The 20626-nt window shown below is 41.7% G+C and overlaps 1 protein-coding gene across 1 annotated transcript in view; it reads left to right on the top strand.

Annotated features, from left to right (window-relative positions):
* LOC114656995 (uncharacterized) overlaps nucleotides 1-20626 on the top strand; it is a 108747-nt gene that overhangs the window by 44393 nt on the left and 43728 nt on the right. The window contains exon 2 of the mRNA XM_028808695.2: nucleotides 17277-18650. Within this exon, the coding sequence (XP_028664528.1) occupies nucleotides 17320-18650 (1331 nt within the window). The 5' untranslated portion in view covers nucleotides 17277-17319. The remainder of the gene's footprint in view (nucleotides 1-17276; nucleotides 18651-20626) is intronic.

Below are 20626 nucleotides of genomic sequence, written 5' to 3'. Positions count from 1 at the left end.
GGACGCTCGTCTAAAAATGCTGAAAGATTATCTTCACGTTGCTACCTTCTGTGCAGCTGCTTCCTGAAGCGACATGCTGCACGGTGCTTCGCATACTTAAAAGCTCAAAGGGCACGTATTGATTTTTGATTGTTTGTTTTTCTCTGTCTCTCTCTCTCTCTCTCTCTCTCTCTCTCTCTCTTTGCTCCTGACGGAGGGGGTGTGAGCTGCCACCTTCAACAGCTTTGTGCCGCAGTGCTTCGCATACTTAAAAGCCAAACAGCCCTATTGATTTGTTTGCTTTTCTCTATCTCTCTGACAGTCTGTGCTCCTGACGCGCACTCCTTTGAAGAGGAAGATATGTTTGCATTCTTTTAATTGTGAGACTGAACTGTCATCTCTGTCTTGTCATGGAGCACAGTTTAAACTTTTGAAAAAGAGACAGATGTTTGTTTGCAGTGTTTGAATAACGTTCCTGTCTCTCTACAACCTCATGTGTTTCTGCGCAAATCTGTGACCCAAGCATGACAATATAAAAATAACCATATAAACATATGGTTTCTACTTCGCGGATTTTCTTATTTCGCGGGTGGCTGTGGAACGCAACCCCCGCGATGGAGGAGGGATTACTGTAATACAATTTGAAGCTTCTTTTGCTCCTTCCACACTTCCCAGGTAGTCTCATCCACAACCAGAACTCCTTCGTTCCAAAATCCCCCAACCGCCCTATACCCTCATCCCCCCTGTCTCTTTACAAGTTCAGTAAAACTAGCTTCTTTTATGCTGAACCCTGGAGAACGTCTGGTGTCACTACCTTGCACTTCAGAAGCACTTCCAGGCCAGGCGGGAGCCTCTAACCGAAGGTATGCTCTTCCACTGCAGCTGTCCCTGGAGGTACTCGAGAATCCAGATAGGGCTTTGTTATGGGACTTTAACTCCCAGCCTGCCCTGTGGGTATCCAAATGGGAGTACCACCAGTGGGATGCTGCCATTGTGGGTCAGTGATGGGGGTGAGTTATCATAAGACAGGGAAGCAGACCTTCCCTTCCTGTCAATGAACTGGCACTCATCCTGGTTGGGATGCCAACCCAGCCTTGTCCTTCCATTATGGCTTCCTGTCCTGGCAAGGAACCCACTTCTTTCCTGGTTGGGATGCCAACCTAGCCTTGTCCTTCCATTATGGCTTCCTGCCCTGGCAAGGAACCCGCTTCTTTCCTGGTTGGGATGCCAACCCAGCCTTGTCCTTCCATTATGGCTTCCTGCTCTGGCAAGGAACCCGCTTCTTTCCTGGTTGGGATACCAACCCAGCCTTGTCCTTCCATTATGGCTTCCTGCCTTGGCAAGGAACCCGCTCCTTTCCTGGTTGGGATGCCAACCCAGCCTTGTCCTTCCATTATGGCTTCCTGCTCTGGCAAGGAACCAGCTTCTTTCCTGGTTGGGATGCCAGCCCATCTCGGTCCTTCTGTTACAACCCAGGAGCATGCTTCCATCATGGACAGGGTGCCGTACCATCCAGAATGGCATCATAATGGTTAAAACTCTGAGCCCAAAGAAGACAACACGCAATCTAATGCATTTCTGGATAATTCACAAATACCACAAATAGATGCTTTAAGTGCTGAGGAACTGGATAAACCTCTAACGCTAACAGAATTACTAGACGCTATAAAGTCACTACAAAGCGGGAAATCATCAGGCCCTGATGGTTACCCCGTAGATTTTTATAAGAAATTCTCCACTCAGCTAGCTCCACTCTTATTGGCAACATTTACAGAAGCTAAAGACCACCAAATACTACCTCAAACATTTCGACAAGCATTAATCACCGTCTTTCCTAAACAAAATAAGGACTTGTTACAATGTGCATCATATAGACCAATTTCACTCCTGAATAATGATGTTAAGATACTCTCAAAAATCCTAGCTAGAAGGATGGAGAAAGTGCTGCCCTCGGTAATATCACAAGATCAAACTGGATTTATTAAAGGCCGACATCTATCTTCAAATCTCCGACGCTTGTTTAATGTTATATATTCACCAGCAAAATCAAACACCCCAGAGATATTACTATCATTAGACGCAGAAAAGGCATTTGACATGATCGAATGGAATTACCTTTTCACTGCATTGGAGAAATTTGGGTTTGGCCCGAATATTTGTGCTTGGATCAAACTACTGTATACCAGTCCAGAAGCTTCAGTTTGTATTAATAACATTTGCTCAGACTACTTTAAACTAGAACGTGGTACCAGACAAGGATGTCCCTTGTCGCCACTGTTGTTTGCAATCGCTATTGAACCACTGGCGGTTCACTGCCGAAATTCTTATCAGATAAAGGGGATTGTCAGAGAAGGACTGGAACAGAAAATTTCTCTATATGCAGATGATATGGTCTTATATATATCGGACCCAGAAAACACTGTCCCTGCTGTTTTAACAGCACTAACAGAATTTCAAAAGATATCTGGTCTTAGAATTAATCTGAATAAAAGTATACTCTTTCCAGTGAACTCACAAGCATATAATATTAGATTAGACACCCTACCTTTTACCATAGCAGATCAGTTTAAATACCTAGGGGTAAATATCACAAGTAAACATAAAGCTCTTTATCAACAAAATTTTGGCGTCTGTATGGAAAAAATTAAGCAAGACTTGCATAGATGGTCAACCCTTCATCTCACTCTAGCCGGAAGAATTAACATTGTTAAGATGAATATCCTTCCTAAACTTCTCTTTTTATTTCAAAACATTTCAATATATATCAATAAATCGTTTTTTTAAACAGTTAGATTCAATAATAACCTCATTCATTTGGAACTCAAAACACCCACGTATCCGAAGAGCGATCCTACAAAGACCTCAGGCAGAAGGTGGCATGGCTTTACCTAATTTTCAGTTTTATTACTAGGCAGCAAACATACAAGCCATAAAAACCTGGACACAAATAAATGAACATACACAGGCTTGGTTCGCAATAGAAGTAAAATCCTGTAGTACTTCTTTATATTCCCTGCTCTGCTCTCCAATAAATGAAAGTTATCGCAAATATACTAATAACCCAATTGTGCTTTACTCACTCAGAATATGGAACCAAATTAGGAAGCATTTTAAGATGGAAAGTCTTTTATCAGTGGCACCTCTGCAAGAGAACCACCTCTTTCAACCTTCGCAAGTATATCCAGTTTTTAATACCTGGAAAAGTTTTGGGATTAAAATGCTCAGAGATCTTTATATAGACAACATATTTACATCTTTTGAACAATTACGTTCAAAATTCAACCTCCCAGCTACACATTTCTTTTACTATCTTCAAATTAGAAATTTTGTTAAACAGAAATTGCCCGATTTCCCCCACCTTGCACCCTCCACAATGCTGGAAAAAATACTGCTTAATTTCGAGGAAACAAACACTATTTCCGCAATATATAAAATCTTATTAGAGTCCCTACCTTTCAAAGATCCAAGAGGACATTGGGAAGAAGATCTCTTAATCAATATATCAGAAAAGGAGTGGAAGGTAGCAAAGCAGAGAATTCACTCGAGTTCTATATGCGCAAAGCATAGAATTATTCAACTAAAAACTATATATCGAGCTCATCTGTCTCGCTTAAAACTGTCCAAAATGTTTCCAGGCCAGGATCCAACCTGCGAGCGCTGCAACCAAGCTCCTGCCTCACTGGGTCACATGTTCTGGGCCTGCACCAAACTAACATCATTTTGGACAAAAATTTTTAAGTGCCTCTCAGACAGCCTTAGTATCACAATCCCTCCTAACCCACTAACAGCTGTGTTTGGTGTCCTTCCAGATGGACTGGAATTGGAGAAGGACAAGCAAACGGTGATTGCATTCACTACACTTTTGGCACGCAGACTTATTTTGTTAAATTGGAAGAATCCTAACTCTCCTCTTATAAGTCAGTGGGAAACCGATGTTTTATATTATTTGAAATTGGAAAAAATCAAATTCTCAGTTAGAGGATCTGTACAAAATTTTTTCAAAACATGGCAGGATTTAATCAATATTATTTTAGAATAAGAGTATTAACTATTATTGCATTTAACTCCCTTCTCCATCTCTTATTTATATAGATATTTACTTCTCCCTTTCTTTTGTTTAATGTTGCCTTATTAAAAAGCTTAAAGCAATTTTCCTTTAGCTAAGCTCTCCTTCTCAGGGGTGGGGTTTGATTTGTCTTCAAATTTGTTGGGTTATAAATTGATCTGTTTGTATGGAATGATTACAATGAAAATTAATAAAATAAAAATATTAATAAAACTCTGTCCTTGGAATGGTGGTCACTACAGAAAGGCAGTACATCATATAAAATGGAGTTTTTGTTTATTGCGACAAGCCACCCTTATAATCTGGTTGTGGTAACACATTTACAGGCAGGGTGTGATGTCTGTGCAGAAGTAGATGTGGGGGTTTGTAGGAGGAAAATGGAAGTATTGCTTGCCAGACTTTGACACAATACTCCTTCAACTGGGTTTTGAAAAGTTTATGAAGCAGAACTTGGTACTACATGGAGAGAGTATGTCACGGGGTGGCATCGCTCACTCGGGTATGGTCAGTTTTAGTGTTTCCAGTGTCCTCCTCCTCCTTCTCTTTGCATGAAGTCAGATTTCCATCCACACATCATGTCTCTGAGCCAGTGTGGTGTAATACATGGGATGTTACCATGTCAGGGGGACCTATTTGGATATGTGCCCCTATGCTTTCTAATAGCAGCCCTGCTTCAGTCTTTTCAGTGAATCAACTCACCTTTTTATTATTTCTTGTGACACCTATTAGTTTACATGTTGCAAAAGCTCATTCTTAAATTTGCTTTCTGCTCCAGTCATGTCCTACTGACCTTGATAAAGGCCCTCTACTTGCCCAGTGACAGCTCCATGTGCTAAACCAGAAGAGAAGGAGGAAGCGAATGGTTTCAAGAGTAAGTCCCCATTCTGCATTTAAGGCTTTTATCATTTCAAATTTCCTCTTGGATTGCTCAGAGAAGGCAGATGGATATGGGCATAGAGAGTTTTGCAGCAGTGGCAATGGCATGCCAGCAGAGTTGGGTGTGTCTGTTTTAGTGATTCTGACTTGCGTGTGCTGCTGCTGCACCTTGGCAGCCCCTCCATGTCTGTTGCCTTAAGGCTTTTGGTGTTGTCTGAAAACTGTAAGGGTTAACAGGGCAAACAGCGAGGGGGGAAGTGTTGGCAGTCAAGAGAAGCTGTGGTTAATACAAACGTGTTACTTAAATGTGTCAAGGCGAAGCTGACCAACACAGTCAAAAGACCTTGTAAGTACTAATAAAGAAACATAAAATGATAAATAAATAGTTAAATGCAAAACTAAAAAGCAGAACTGGCAGTGTGGTCTTCTCTGATGTTCTGCTTGTGCCACATGCCAGTGTAGGTAAGACAGAGGTGGCATAAATCTTGGTGTGGATAAAGCAACACAGGTTTGTGGGTATTCTGGAACAGTTAGGATGCTGGTGGAGCACTGAGGCAAATAAGTAAAGGACTGTGACTGTGAAACAGGTTAGGCATACTTAAGAACGGCAGATCTAAATGTGACGCTATAGCCTCACCATGACGCTGATCTATTTATGGCACGGATAGATACGGGTCAAGGCTTTCAATAAGTTTTACGTATTAACTACAATGAGCAATGTACTAGTGGGTTTGCAATGAGGAAACAAAAGGAATAATTTTTTTTCTAAGATATTTGGTCTTACAATCAGGTTGTTTGTTAAGGTTTTTTTTTTTTCTCAGAGGTTTCACCGTATGTTTTGGGTGCAAGACTCACACGTAACATATCATTTTTACCGACGGGTGTTTCAAAGGTGGCACCAAGGCTAAACGCAGTCACAGGTGCCTGGGAAGGTCAAACAATAGCTATAGGAGCAGTCCAAATTGTATTTGTAATGTACGTGTATCGTAATGCTTAAGTTTGTATATTAGTAACCTCGAGGTTAGGTATAAATGTTTTTGTTGTTTTGTTGTTTATTGTTTTATTAGCTATATGTTGTTGTCTGATATTTTGATTTGTACTTGGTGGGTACGATTTCCCTGGCAGGTCTTAAATGGTATCTCCCTATGATCAGGTAAGCTGATCCTTGTAATGGAAAAGGCTTTATAAGCACAGTTGTGGCCGCAAGAGAAAAGACGATCGTTTGGAGAGAATTAATAGGAGTTAGGCAGTGCGAGGAACACCAGACAAGAGGTGCCTGGTGGCTGAGCTGTTGGTTGCTGTAAAGGAGTGTGTTAGGCTCCTGAGAACCAAAAACGACTCCTGAGATTTTTTTTTGAGGAGTTGTACTTGTGACCTGGACTGAAACAGAGTCCAGTTTGGTATTATTTTAAGGCTGCTGATGCCCTTGCATGGACTGGAATTGATTATATACAGTATATATTAGGGTAAGAGCCTCTGTGTTTTCCAATCTCTATTTTTTTTTTGTCCTATTTTTCTTTTTTTTTTTTCTTCTTCATAATTTGATTTTGCCTGGTCACTGGATTATTTATACGTTTTTGTACATCCTTTTTACATCAAAATTAAAATGACCTTTGGTTTTGAACATCTGCCTCTCTTGTGCCTCTCTTATTACCTCCTCAGTCCTGGTCGGTCCCAAACTACTAGCAGGCCATCTGTTTTAGTAGACGGCTTGTGACACTAAAAGTTCATTTAAAGGAACACTTTACTCAAAAATGCCATTTTTTAAATATGTTACTTAAACCAATGTAGATTGTAGTGATGAGCAAGAAAAAAATATTAATCTCGCATTTTTGTGGAGAATGTGCTGATAGAATTAGGGTTTAAGAAGACCAATGCTGGACCGCAGCAAACTGTAAAAATGTCTGTGATAAAAACGGTCACGTTACTTGTCTTGCATAATCCACATGTGTCAGGTCATCCAGTTGCATGCTCACAAACGAGGCAAAACACGCACATTCTCTGCTAAAGTATTCTGGAAAATCAAAGCAGTGCATGCAAAGGAATAGTATAGTACATAATACAGGGTGTCCCACTCGGGAGTACAACTTTAAAAATGCGAATTACTTGCGAACGCGTGAACGTAAAGGCGAGCTGTAAGAACTGAACATATCTGTATTTAGTGGAAAACAAGTCCACATTACAAAAGGTGCTGAAAATGTCCTCCCCCAACGTCCGCGCACAAGGAAACGCGATGGTCCATATTTGAGAATGTCCTCTGCAACATGTCACTGTCGATGGAAACAATGTCACGTTCGATGTTTGCTTTCAGTTGTTCGATGGTCCTGGGTTTGCTTGCATAAACCTTGCCCTTTAAATATCCCCATAGAAAAAAATCTAGAGGAGTTAAATCGGGCGATCGAGATTGGCCACAAACCTTTCGAGATCACCCTGTCTCCAAAAAACAATCGGATCTCTTCCATACTGGCATGAAAGGTATGGCACGTTGCCCCGTCCTGTTGCCCTGTAGCGGCGTCCGCTATAGTGCCCGCCTCTTTATGACACAGAATCAATTCTTCATTAAATAAGGAATATTTTGAACCTTGTTGCATGATGATACATGCACACGTTGCAGAATAATTCGTATTTTTAAAGTTGTACTCCCGAGTGGGACACCCTGCAGTATGCCATAAGGTACATGATACCTTCCTGCAACATTTCTTGAGGGAAAGTTGTCACAGGCTCACTTCCAATAGCTAGCATGCAGTTGTCTTGGTCCACAATAAGGGCAGCGCTAGTCAGTGGTCAGTCTTTGCTGTAGAAAGGCATCAGGATTCTCGGAGGTCTTCAAGACAAACAAAAACCAACAAAGAAAATAGGCTGAATTTATTTTATCCTCTGTAGTCCTATACAGGTTTATTATACATTGCGATATTTGCCCGGACACCACCAGTTGGAGACCACATCTTAATATAAATCTCTTCTTTATTTTCTTCTCCACAACACAACTCACAGTCCCGCACAACAACACAGTGCCTCTAACCCCAGTCACCCTTCTCCTGGGCCTTCTCTCTCCTTGTCTCTGGGCCACCTGTCCTCTCTCTCTCCAGGAGCTTCGTCCTGCTCCAGCTCCCAACTCCAGCTCGGTGATTGGAGGGAGGCGACCCCTCTTATCCTCACCCAGATGAGCTCCAGGTGCTGTACCTGACGTCACGTCCTGGTGTGGCGGAAGCATCAGGAGAGCACCCGGAAGAACTCCGGGTGACCCTGGAGGGATCGTCCTCCATGGGTGTGGCGGAAGTAAATAAGTCCCGGGCTCCATGAGGCTCGGGGCGCCCCCTGGCGGTGGATACGGGCCTCCACGGACTTGAGCCTCCCTGCTCCCCTTCCGTGGCCCTCTTCTGCTCCAGGGCGGTTGCCCCCTCGTGGCCCGGAGGACAAATATGCCACCTCCAGGCGTCCCGGCCGGGTCTGACCCCCAGCCATGTACGACAACATTTACTTATTTATAATACTGAATTAATGTGCTAATTTTAACAGAAGCAGTTATACACAGCTTGTAATTGAAATAGCAAAGAAATCACTAAAAATTGAAGATTGTTATATTCTGTTGAGCCCTTTTAATCAAACCCTTTAATGTATAAAGTCGTTCCTGTAGCTAACATTAAACATGCTGCAAGTCACAGATGGATAGAATTGCAGTAACTGTCTTTATTTTTCCTTTAAGCAATGTAAAAATGAAAAGTTTTACCTTAAGGCCATGAACTAATGTCTCATGTTTTGTTTCCCAGCTTTTTTGGGGGGTAGAGAAAGTGAAGGAAACATGGCTGGCATTTTTCACTAATGAAAAAAAAAAATTAAAATCTTATTAAATATCTTTCGCATTATGTTCTAATATAACTCAAACATTCTCCTTTTAATGAAAACAACAACACACAGCAAGCTTTAAATTAAGAATGATTTATAACAAAAATGATATGATGTCTGGTATTATTTTTACCTACTAATATGCTAGAACATGAATGAACAATTGAAATGAACCTTACATAGATCATATTTAAAGTTTCTTTAAAATATTCCTTCATTATTTATACCTAATAAAGGATAGCGTCAGTCAGTTTATTATTCTGTTGTGTCTTAAAAAGATGCTAGACAAAACTATTTACAATGCTAATAAATGGCTTTTTAAAAACATAATTAAAGGGAAAAATTTATTTCAGAATAACACAGTACAACTTTCTAATACAATGAAGAAAAGGGAACCTGGAATTCACAAATCAATAGTTACGGGCAAAGAGAGCAGTAATAATATTTTGCATGAAAATTTCTCAAAGTTTGGCTTACTATAATATAAACCACTGTCGGGCAACCGGTGCGCCGAATTTTCTAGGGGCGCCGCGAAAACTTTTGTTAAATATTTAAAATTGCTAGTGTTTTTGAACTTTTTATTGATTAAAAAGATAACGTTTAAAAAAATATATTTTATGTTGGAAAAACAGATAACGGTTAATCAGATTGTTGCAAGTTAAAATTTTCGCCGTTCACCATTCATCATAATATCAACACCAGCAGTGTCAAAAACACATCTCGTGAGACTTAAAAAGTCTCGTTGTTAGAGGATCTCGCTTACTGTACGAATAGAAGAAGGCGGAGCAAATATAGAACGCGAAAATACGAACGCTACATTTTGGCGCTTGCCGACGAGAGAGTATCGCTGTAGCTGCAGCTCTCACCACTTAATCGTCTGAGTATTACTATGGAAAAATTAACTCTCTGTGAGCAAGGTTTTTCAACACTTACGGAAATGAAGTCTAAGAAACGCGAGAGACTTCAAATGATCGACAAGGAAATGCACGTCTGTCTTTCGAAAATTGATCCTCGCATCAATCTCATATGTGCTGAAAAACAATCTCAACATTCACATTAATTAAATTTAAGATTTATCCTTTGATTCCTTTATTAATAAAATGTCTTTCAAACTTGTAAAATTAACTGTTTTTATTGGTGATTGTCCATAGATTGTGTCGTTACGACTTTATTTATGGGCAGTCCTTCAGGTGTGCCGCGAAAGAAAAGTTTTGGACTTAGTGCGCCGCAACTCGAAAAAGATTCACTGATATAGACCTTGTCTTTATCGAAAAAATGGCATAAAAAAAGTGCAACCCTTTGAGCATCCATCTATTTTCCAACCCGCTGAATCCGTACACAGGGGTCTGCTGGAGCCAATCCCAGCGAACACAGGGCACAAGGCAGGAACCAATCCCGGGCAGGGTGCCAACTCACCACAGGACACACACAAACACACCCACACACACACACACTAGGGCCAATTTAGAATCGCCAATCCACCTAACCTGCATGTCTTTGAACTGTGGGAGGAAACCCACGCAGACACGGGGAGAACATGCAAACTCCACGCAGGGAGGACCCGGGAAGTGAACCCAGGTCCCCAGATCTCCCAACTGCAAGGCAGTAGCGCTACCCACTGCGCCACCGTGCCACCCAACCCTTTGAGCATCAACTGCAAAATATCATAGCTTTCAACAACTTCAATTTGACTTTCATTTAGGCCTATCATGTTGCAACACTGAGTAAAGTGCATAACTAACTATAAAATGAGTTTGAATAAAATATGCATGACAAATGTTACCATCATCGTGCATATGTGGAGGCTTCAGGATCTTCTTCATTACTCCATACAGCTGTGCTTTTCCATAAAAACTGGTCCATCTGCTCTTAACTTCTGTGATGTAGTTAAGATTATTCCAACTAAGAATAAATACAATAACATTTCATCCATTACCTATAAAATAAGCACACTCTAAGTCAGCACATATCTTGTTTTAAGAAACCATTTTCAAAAATATTTCAGTCAAATGTCTGTGTTTTATGTACTTACATGATCCAATTCTTTAAAGCATTGGTAAGCCTCCCATAGAATCTATAAATGACCTCTGTGCATTAAATTCATGATCAAGGAGCTGGGTAACTGCAAATGTATTTGGCTTTGGCTTCTTGTAAAGGTCCTGTAGTGTGTTGTAGTGCCTGGTCTGTATTTAGTGGCTGTCAACTATTGTGTCAACAGCTGCAAAAACATAAATGAATAATCTAATCAGTTGTGTTTTCTAAACAGTCTGAACTAAGATGGGATATGACCATCTCTATTGTGCACTTACCAGATGGTTCACATTCTTTCTCTGCTGTAACTTCTTGGGTACGACTAGAAGGTGACATGTTAACAAGCGCCACTGAAGCAAAAGAAGATGCAGTGGAATCGGCCTCGCCTGAATTCTCGAGTTCAGCAGCATCAGGCTTGTCAGTGGTGATGCCGAGACATCTCTTTATTTATTTGAAGCATACAGTCCTGTCGCTTCTGAGGTGTGCAGATATTCTGTAACCTTTCCAGGACTTGTTTGAACACAGGTTCCTGTAATGAGATTACACTCTTTTAAAAAGTGTGCAAGTGAATACAAGGTGTGACTGCTCAGTCTAAATCCCCAATAAAAAATAGTTATTTACACTCACCCATGAATTTTGATCTTCAGCTGCATATAGCTTTGGTTAATACTTGACTATACGTTTTGCCATTGAAGAAACCTCATGTTTGGAGGTATATTTGTCTTCCCTTGTTGTTGTCCTCAGTATGGGCACTATGTTGGTCACTGTAGTTCTAATTAATCTACAGCGCAGATCCTTTGAAAGAATACAATGCTCCTCTTTCCCTATGCGCTGCAGTGTTTTCTGACCTGCTCCAACTCACTGTCACTATGAAGTATGATTTTAGAGGGGCTGGCTTCTCTTCAAAGTTTTCTGGAACATCCTTGCTCACTGGATTGAGGGGTAGGTGAAAGACTGGCATTTTTTAGAGTATTGCATTCAGAAGAGGAGGGAGATGTGCAGCTGTCTTGTAAGTTATCTTAACTGCAACTCCTGTTAAAAAAAAATACAGGAAAAGGACATTGAAAATAGTCACCAGTTATCAATAAACTGTTTATGAATTATGAAATTTGATGAAGCCTGACATAAATGGAAATATTTACTTTTATTTAATCCATCCATCCATCCATTATCCACCACTTATCCGAGGTCGGGTCGGGCAGCAGCCTAAGCAGGGAAGCCCAGACCTCCCTCTCCCCGGCCACCTCCTCCAGCTCCTCTGATAGGACCCCGAGGCGTTCCAGGGCCAGCCGGGAGATATAATCCCTCCAGCGTGTCCTGGGTCTGCCCCATGGCCTTCTCCCAGTGGGGCATGCCCGGAACACCCCCCCCCCAGGGAGGCGTCCAAGGGGGCATCCTAACCAGATGCCCAAACCACCTCAACTGACTCCTCTCAATGTGGAGGAGCAGCAACTCTACTCCGAGTCTCTCCCGGATAACTGAACTCCTCACCCTATCTCTAAGGGAAAGTCCAGCCACCCTGCGGAGAAAACTCATTTCGGCCGCTTGTATCCGCGATCTTGCTCTTTTGGTCACTACCCAAAGATCATGGCCATAGGTGAGGGTAGGAACGTAGATTGACTGGTAAATCGACAGCCTCGCCTTTTGGCTCAGCTCTCTCTTCACCATGACGAACCTTTGCAGAGCCCGCATTACTGCGGATGCCGCACTGATCCGTCTGTCAACCTCCCGCTCCATTCTGCCCTCACTTGTGAACAAGACCCCGAGATACTTGAATTCCTCCACTTGAGGCAGTACTGTGCTCCCAACCCAGAGAGAGCATTCAACCCTTTTCTGGCTGAGAACCATGGCCTCGGATTTAGAGGTGCTGACTCTCCTCCCCGCTGCTTCGCACTCGGCTGCGAACCGCTCCAGTGAGAGCTGGCGGTCACTGTCCGATGAAGCCAACAGAACCACGTCATCCGCAAATAGCAGAGACGAGATGCTGAGGTCACCGAACAAGACCCCCTCCCCTCCTTGGCTGCGCCTAGAAATTCTGTCCATATAACTTATGAACAGAATCGGTGACAAAGGGCAGCCCTGGTGGAGTCCAACCTCAACAGGAAACGAGTCCGACTTATTACCGGCAATGCGGACCAAACTCCTGCTTCTCCTGTACAGGGACTGGATGGCTCGTAACAACAAGCCTTGTACACCGTACTCTTGGAGCACACCCCACAGGATTCTTCGAGGGACACAGTTTCGAATGCCTTCTCCAAATCCACAAAACACATGTGGACTGGATGGGCAAACTCCCATGCCCCCTCCAGGATCCTGGTCAGGGTGTAGAGCTGGTCTAATGTTCCACGGCCAGGACAGAATCCGCATTGTTCCTCTTGAATCCGAGATTCAACCATTGACCGAACTCTCTTCTCCAGCACACCTGAATAGACCTTAACGGGGAGGCTGAGGAGTGTGATCCCCCTATAGTTGGAGCACATCCTCCGGTCACCCTTCTTAAAAAGGGGAACCACCACTCCGGTTTGCCAATCCAGAGGCACTGCCCCCGATGTCCATGCGATGTTGCAGAGACGTGTCAACCAGGACAGCCCCACAACATCCAGAGCCTTGAGGAACCCAGGGTGAACCTAGTCCACCCCAGGGGCCCTGCCACCTCGGAGCTTTTTAACTACCTCGGCGACCTCAGGCTCCTTCCCCGCCAGAGAGGTAACATTCCATGTCCCAAATTGCTACTTTTGGCAACCGAGGGTCGGAACGCCAGAGTTCCCACCTTCGGCAACCACCCATATCACATTGCACCCGACCCCTATGGCCTCTCTTGCAGGTGGTGGGCCCACAAGAGAGCAGAACCACATTGCTCAGTACACATGTACTGTGTCAGCCTGCCCGTGTCGATCAAACAGAGGAAGCTTTGCAGTTTAATTGTGACTTTACGTTGTAGGAAGATAAGTAAATAAATCAAGGTAAATAACATTCTATCTGGCCTTTATATACAAAGTACAGTGACGCAAACGTGCGACGGCAGCTTCCACCTGCAGCTATAGACTCTTCAGTACGCGAGCGACTCTCCACGCTAGTGTTTAGATCTGGATGGTGTATGTGTCCAAAAAAGAAATCTGACTGCATTCTCATACCATTGCTCGCATACTAATATATACGATATATTTTTTTAGCCTATACAGCTCTAGGTACTACTTCACTCCCTGATAAACAACGCTTGAACTGGGAGAGGTTTTTGCACTTTCTGCTGCGGTGGGAGGATGGGATAGTAGGCTTCTTGCTGCTTGGGCTTATCGACACATTTACAAGACAAAAGACGCTGACGGAGAGGTGCGAGCAGGTTTAAGGTGGGCCGGATTTACAATTTTTTTCGTAGCTGTGGTAATTCTAGTGGTAAATGTAGGAAGTCAAAATGTGAAGTTTGAATATGCAATGGGAGATCTGAAAATTTACACCTTATGAGAAGGATTTAGGAGTTGTCGTGGATTCTAAGCTATCGACTTCCCAATGGTGTTCAGAAGCCATTAAGAAGGCAAACAGAATGTCAGGTTATATAGCTCCTTGATGTGTGGAGTACAAGTCACAGGAGGTTCTGCTCCAGCTTTATAACACACTGGTGAGACCTCATCTGGAGTATTGAGTACAGTTTTGGTCTCCAGGCTACAAAAAGGACATAGCAGCACTAGAGAAGGTCCAGAGAAGTGAGACTAAGATTCAAAGATCCAAGAGGACATTGGGAAGAAGATCTCTTAATCAATATATCAGAAAAGGAGTGGAAGGTAGCAAAGCAGAGAATTCACTCGAGCTCCATATGCGCAAAGCACAGAATTATTCAACTAAAAGTTATGTATCGAGCTCCTCTTTCTCGCTTAAAGCTGTCCAAAATGTTTCCAGGGCAAGATCCAACCTGCGAACGCTGCAACCAAGCTCCTGCCTCACTGGGTCACATGTTCTGGGCCTGCACCAACTTAACATCATTTTGGACAAAAATTTTTAAGTGCCTTTCAGACAGCCTTGGGGTCACAATCCCTCCTAACCCACTAACAGCTGTGTTCGGTGTTCTTCCAGACGGACTTGAAGTGGAAAAGGACAAGCAAACGGTGATTGCATTCACTACACTTTTGGCACGCAGACTCATTCTGTTAAATTGGAAGAATCCTAACTCTCCTCTGATAAGTCAGTGGGAAATCGATGTTTTATATTATTTGAAATTGGAAAAAATCTAATTCTTAGTTAGAGGATCTGTACAAAATTTTTTCAAAACCTGGCAGGATCTGATCAATATTATTTTAGAATAAGAGAAATAACCATTACCACATTTAACTCCCTTCTCTATCTCTTATTTACATATATATTTATTTCTCCCTTTCCTTTGCTTAATGTTGTCTTATTAAAAAGCCCTAAGCAATTCTCCTTTAGCTAAGCTCTCCTTCTCAGGGGTGGGGTTTGATTTGTCTTTAATTTGTTTGGTTATAAATTGATCTGTTTGTATGGAATGATTACAATAAAAATTAATAAAATAACAGAGAAGTGAGACTAAGCGGAGTCCAGGGCTACAGGGGATGAGTGATGAGGATAAATTAAAAGAGCCTTTACAGTTGAAGCAAAAGGAGTTGATAGGAGGCACAACTAAAGTGTTTAAAGTTATAAAGAGAATTAGTACAGTAGATCAAGACTGTGACTTAAAATGAGTTAATCAAGAACACGGGGACAGAATTAGAAATTTGTTAGGTGTAAATTTTGAACAAACATTAAAACGTTTTTCTTCACGCAGAGAACCACAGACACGTGGAATAACTGACCAAGTAGTGTGGAAAACAGTACGACTTTAGGGACCTTCAAAACTCGACTTAATGTTATTTTAGAAGAAGTAAGTGGCTAGCACTGGCAAGCTTTGTTGGGCTGATTGGCCTGTTCTTGATGAACTCATTTTAAGTCACAGTCTTAAATCTACTGTACTAATTCTCTTTATAACTTTAAACACTTTAGTCGTGCCTCCTATCATCTCCTTTTGCTTAAACTGAAAGGGTTCAACTCTTTTAATCTTTCCTAATAACTCATCTCCTATAGCCCTGGAAGCAGCCTTGTCACTCTACTCTGGGCTTTTTGTAATGCTGTTATGTCCTTTTTATAGCCTGCAGACCAAAACTGCACACAGTAGTCCGGATGAGGCCTCACTAGTGTTTTATATTGGACTTGAACTCCAAATATCAGGGTGCTATATAACCTAACATTCTGTTAGCCTTCTTAATGGCTTTTGAATACAGTCTGACAGTTGATAGTGTTTAGTCCAATGCAACTCCTAAATCCTTGTCATGAGGCATACTTTCGATTTTCAGACCTCCCACTGTGTTTTCAAACCTCACATTTTTACTTCCTATGTTAAACACTTCACATTTACTGACATTAAATTTCATCGACCACGCATCTGTCCAAGCCTGTCTGCTGTCCAAGTCCCTTTATGATAATTCAATGAATGAGCTTTGTATCGTCTGCAAACTTAATCTGCTTGTTGCTTATATTCCTGTCCAATCCAATCTACAATTAACACTAGCACACGATGACAAGTGTGCACCCCACACCAACCTGAATTGAAACGGAGTAACACTTAAAACAATCAACACCCCCTCATTCGTCTCACCACAGTTATTACACCCAGACATTCATTACCTTTGAGACACTGGTACACGGACAGAAAACTGGATATCCTATTTTGTTCTGCATGCACAGATTTGCGCGTTGTTTAATAAGACATGTTTTACTTTTAAGTGTGTTTGCAAATTTTTCATTAAACTTAAGCATTCCAGAAAACCTTTTTTTATTATTTTTCCTCAAAATTGTGAAAGAAAAATTAACTGCTTGCAAGCTACTTAGGGTTAATAGCTGACAAAGCCATTTTGCTTTAAACGACAGGTTATTCATACAGGCGTCTTATCATAAGACAGGGTGCAGTAAGCAGACCCAGGAAAATTTCCAGTTTCTTAGGAACGCATTTATTTGACACAGGAAAGATGACCTTTCCTTCTTTAGGGTCTATCTGATCAGTGGAAAAAAAATAAGAGCAGATGGCCCATTAGCGTACTAAAACAAAATGCTTAAGTAAACAATATTATGTTTATTTTTAAGAAATAAAGGGGGAGGAAGAAGAAATTTTAAAAAGCCAATAGAAAAAAATGTACCTTTGCTCTTCTGCCTTGCAACGTAGAATCCAGGTACTCATCTGTGACTGAATAAAAATCTAATTGATTGAACTTGTCCCATCTTCCTCAGGGGTTTTTACTTCCACAAAATCCATGCCACTAGAATAATTTCATCTGGTATACCACATCATATATCATCCATCTCCAACTTTGGCCATATGGATGGATAGTTCCTCAATCTACATGACCTATTGGCTCAGAGTTGCTTAAAACTTTGCACTTTAGTTTCCACTTCATTTCCAGTTCCACCTCCTGACTTTTGTTTTTTTTTCCCCCAGGTGTCTTCTCTTACGCAAGGATCTTCAAGAGGACAACACAAGCATGTATCCTTCGGAGAGCCTGGGGGCTTTAATCAAATTCTTCAAAAGTCACCTGAAGATGAGAAAGAAGAGTCTCTTGTCGATCTTCTGTATACTTCTCACGTTTGTTGTGTGTTTGCTGTTTTGGCCACCCTTCTTCCCTTCCTTCTTTTTCCGGACAATTCAGCAAGGTATAAACAGACCCCCGTTCTTCCCTGAGCGAAATTCCATCATCCCCATCACTGGCACGAAAGCTTTTATCTTTTCAGCCTTTTTGGATGATAGGACCTTTCTCCAGGTGTCTCCTGTAATTCGGATTATTGGAATTGGTGCCTCGGATGAGGAAGAAGGCCGCTACTGCCATGTTAAGTGTGAGAGCAACACCATCTCCACTCGAGCCCTGACATCTGACCTCGGCAAAAAGGCCTCCAAGGGGGTGTACTGCGTGTTGTGTAGAAACCCATGTGTCTTGTCTGCTCCGATAAGTGTGGCTGTGAGTGCAGAACGTAACCACAGTGCCTCGGATGTGTTTGTGAAAATTCATAACGCCAAAGAAAGCCAACTCGATGAGCCTCGGCACACATTCACTGTATGCGTTAGCACGATGCTCGACAACTACAACAATGTCCTGCAGCTTATCCATTTGATCGAAATGTATCGACTGCTGGGGGCGGACAAGGTGTTCATGTACAAAATAAGCTGCTCGGACTTGGTGTTGCGGGTGCTCAATTACTACACCAGGAATGGATTTGTCGAAGTCATTAGCTGGAATATGGACATGCTGCATAATGTTTCCATGGACTTAAAACCTGGCATCCGAGACGAGATGCATCATCATATTCAGAATGTCTTTACAAACGATTGTGTCTACAGGAATATGTACACGAGCAGGTACCTCATCCTCAATGGGCCTGAGGAAATCCTTATCCCTAACGAGCACAAAACATGGATTAATCTGTTGGAGGCTCTGACACAGAAGTATGTTGGAGCCAATGTGTTTTTATTTGACCAGCGCATATTCCCAGCTATTGCTCACCACCCAGACAGCCTTGATTCTCCTAAGGAGTGTCCACAAGTGCCGGGCGTGAATATTTTGAACTCCCACTACAAGTTGGGGAAAGTGGCTGTTGTCAAGAAGGTGGTAGTCGACCCCAAGGTAGTCATTGGTTACACCTCCAAACAGTTTGTGCTGGAGCACCAAGGCACGGAGGTCAACATCCCGAGTGAGGTGGCCGAGATGCGCCTCTATTCTGACCCTGTTACATCTGAGATTGAAGATGTGCGTCTTCAAAAGGACAACCGGCTGCAAATCTATCGGGCTGACCTAGAAGAGAAGATGAAAAAGGTCTGCAGGTCAGTATCCACTAGTGAGAACCCATCAGCCTGTATTTTATATACCAAATTATAGCATTACGAGGCTAACAATTAAAAAACAAATTGACAACTAAAATAAACACACAGATATTATTGTGAATCCCCTCATTCTTCTATTCTTGGTCAATTCTGTGCATTTGTGAACATGAGTGTTTTGTTTTTCAAGTTCTTATTATCAGGAGCAGACTGGGTGTCAAAACCGTCCTGGGCCTCCTTTAGCGAGTGAGATGACAAGGTTGACCCACTCGGCCCATTATTTTTTGTAATTTTCTTAAAAGTTGTGATGAGCAAGCGGCTCGCTACTTGGCTATGAGCCTATGATATGAACTCTATCTAAACTGTTGCCAAACTTAATCTGTACGCTGTTGTTTAGACACAACTTAAAATTTGAAGACATGGTTATAAATAAAATTTAAATTAAAAGTAAAAATTTAGTAACGCGGCTTACACGTTCTTAGAGTACATGTCAATGTCATGTCCAAGTGCTGGTACCCTAGTAGGCTAGTAGCTGCTCATTTACAATGGAATGCATTATAACCGATGTTATAATGAAAACCTCACTATTGTGATGTAAGATTTTGCATTTAACTTGATAAATATTTTGTATGTCTTTGTCTTTATTTGTAATTTAGGCAAAGCAATGTAATTTAGTGTTACATTAGTGAGAAGCATTCATGTTCACCCCCCCCCCCCCCCTTTAGGAATGGGTCCTATAGAGTTGGGGGAGGATGTGCCTTAAACCAGTTTGGCGAGTGTTTCTCTGCTAAAGTCTTTCAACCCCCGCAAGAAAGCCAGTCTACCTAACATATGGTCTTAGGAGGTGGCAGGTGTTAAGATGTTCTATTCTCCTATTGGTCTGAAGTATGGCTGTTTGGAATTGGCTTGGATCAGAAGCTTTTAAGTACCATGATGTCCTATTGGCTCTAGGCGTTGGACAGAGAATCTATAAATCCGCTTGCTCAACCACATTCTTATCTCTCTTGCTAAACTCTGATGACAACAACAACAACATTTATTTATATAGCACATTTTCATACAAAAAGTAGCTCAAAGTGCTTAGAACAAGAACAACACAATGAAGAACACAGCTCTCCAGTCATATTGAACAGGCATGCGGCCTGTTATGAAGAAAGCTGAGCAGCAATGATGCCTTAGCTAGAGACATTTTAAATAAATACAAGTCTGTGTGCCTCCTGAAACTACACATCACCATTTAATCAGGTTGTATGGTTGCCAATATTCAAATGTACTTTGCATATTGTTATTATTTATGAAAATGATCAATAATACATTATTTAAATTGTAACTTAACTCCTGCTTGTTTTTTACTATACCTAATTGTCTGAGGTTATAGATATAGAAGGGAACATTGGGAAGAAGTTATATACTATAATAAACAGTGGTAAGTCTGTGAGATTTGAGGCGTTCTGACAAAGGCTACATCTTAATAATACAATAGGGGAAAGTAGAGCAATATATTACTCTACCAAGACAAAACACTCACATGATTGAAATGTTGCGTTAACTTAACGATAAACTATAAATGTTCAGTCCTAATATGAAAAATTCCTACCCTGTGCTTTATAACTTTATTTCATCATACAAATAATCACAGCTGAAAATCACTAATTATCGTTCATGCCGACGACCAGAGAACAATAAAATGCATAATACATAATATAAACTAATTCTTACTACTGAAGAATTTAAATACTAGATACAGTAGAACCTCGGTTCACGACCATAATTCGTTCCAAAACTCTGGTCGTAAACCGATTTGGTCGTGAACCGAAGCAATTTCCCCATAGGATTGTATGTAAATACAATCAATCTGTGCCAGACCATACGAACTGTATGTAAATATATATATATATTTTTTAAGTTTTTAAGCACTGCGGTGGGTTGGCACCCTGCCCGGGATTGGTTCACTGCCTTGTGCCCTGTGTTGGCTGGGA

The sequence above is a fragment of the Erpetoichthys calabaricus genome, chromosome 9 (genome assembly GCF_900747795.2).
Source record: "Erpetoichthys calabaricus chromosome 9, fErpCal1.3, whole genome shotgun sequence".
Taxonomy (NCBI): domain Eukaryota; kingdom Metazoa; phylum Chordata; class Cladistia; order Polypteriformes; family Polypteridae; genus Erpetoichthys; species Erpetoichthys calabaricus.
Note: the sequence above shows the minus strand (reverse complement) of the source record. Positions and strands in the feature narration are given on the sequence as shown.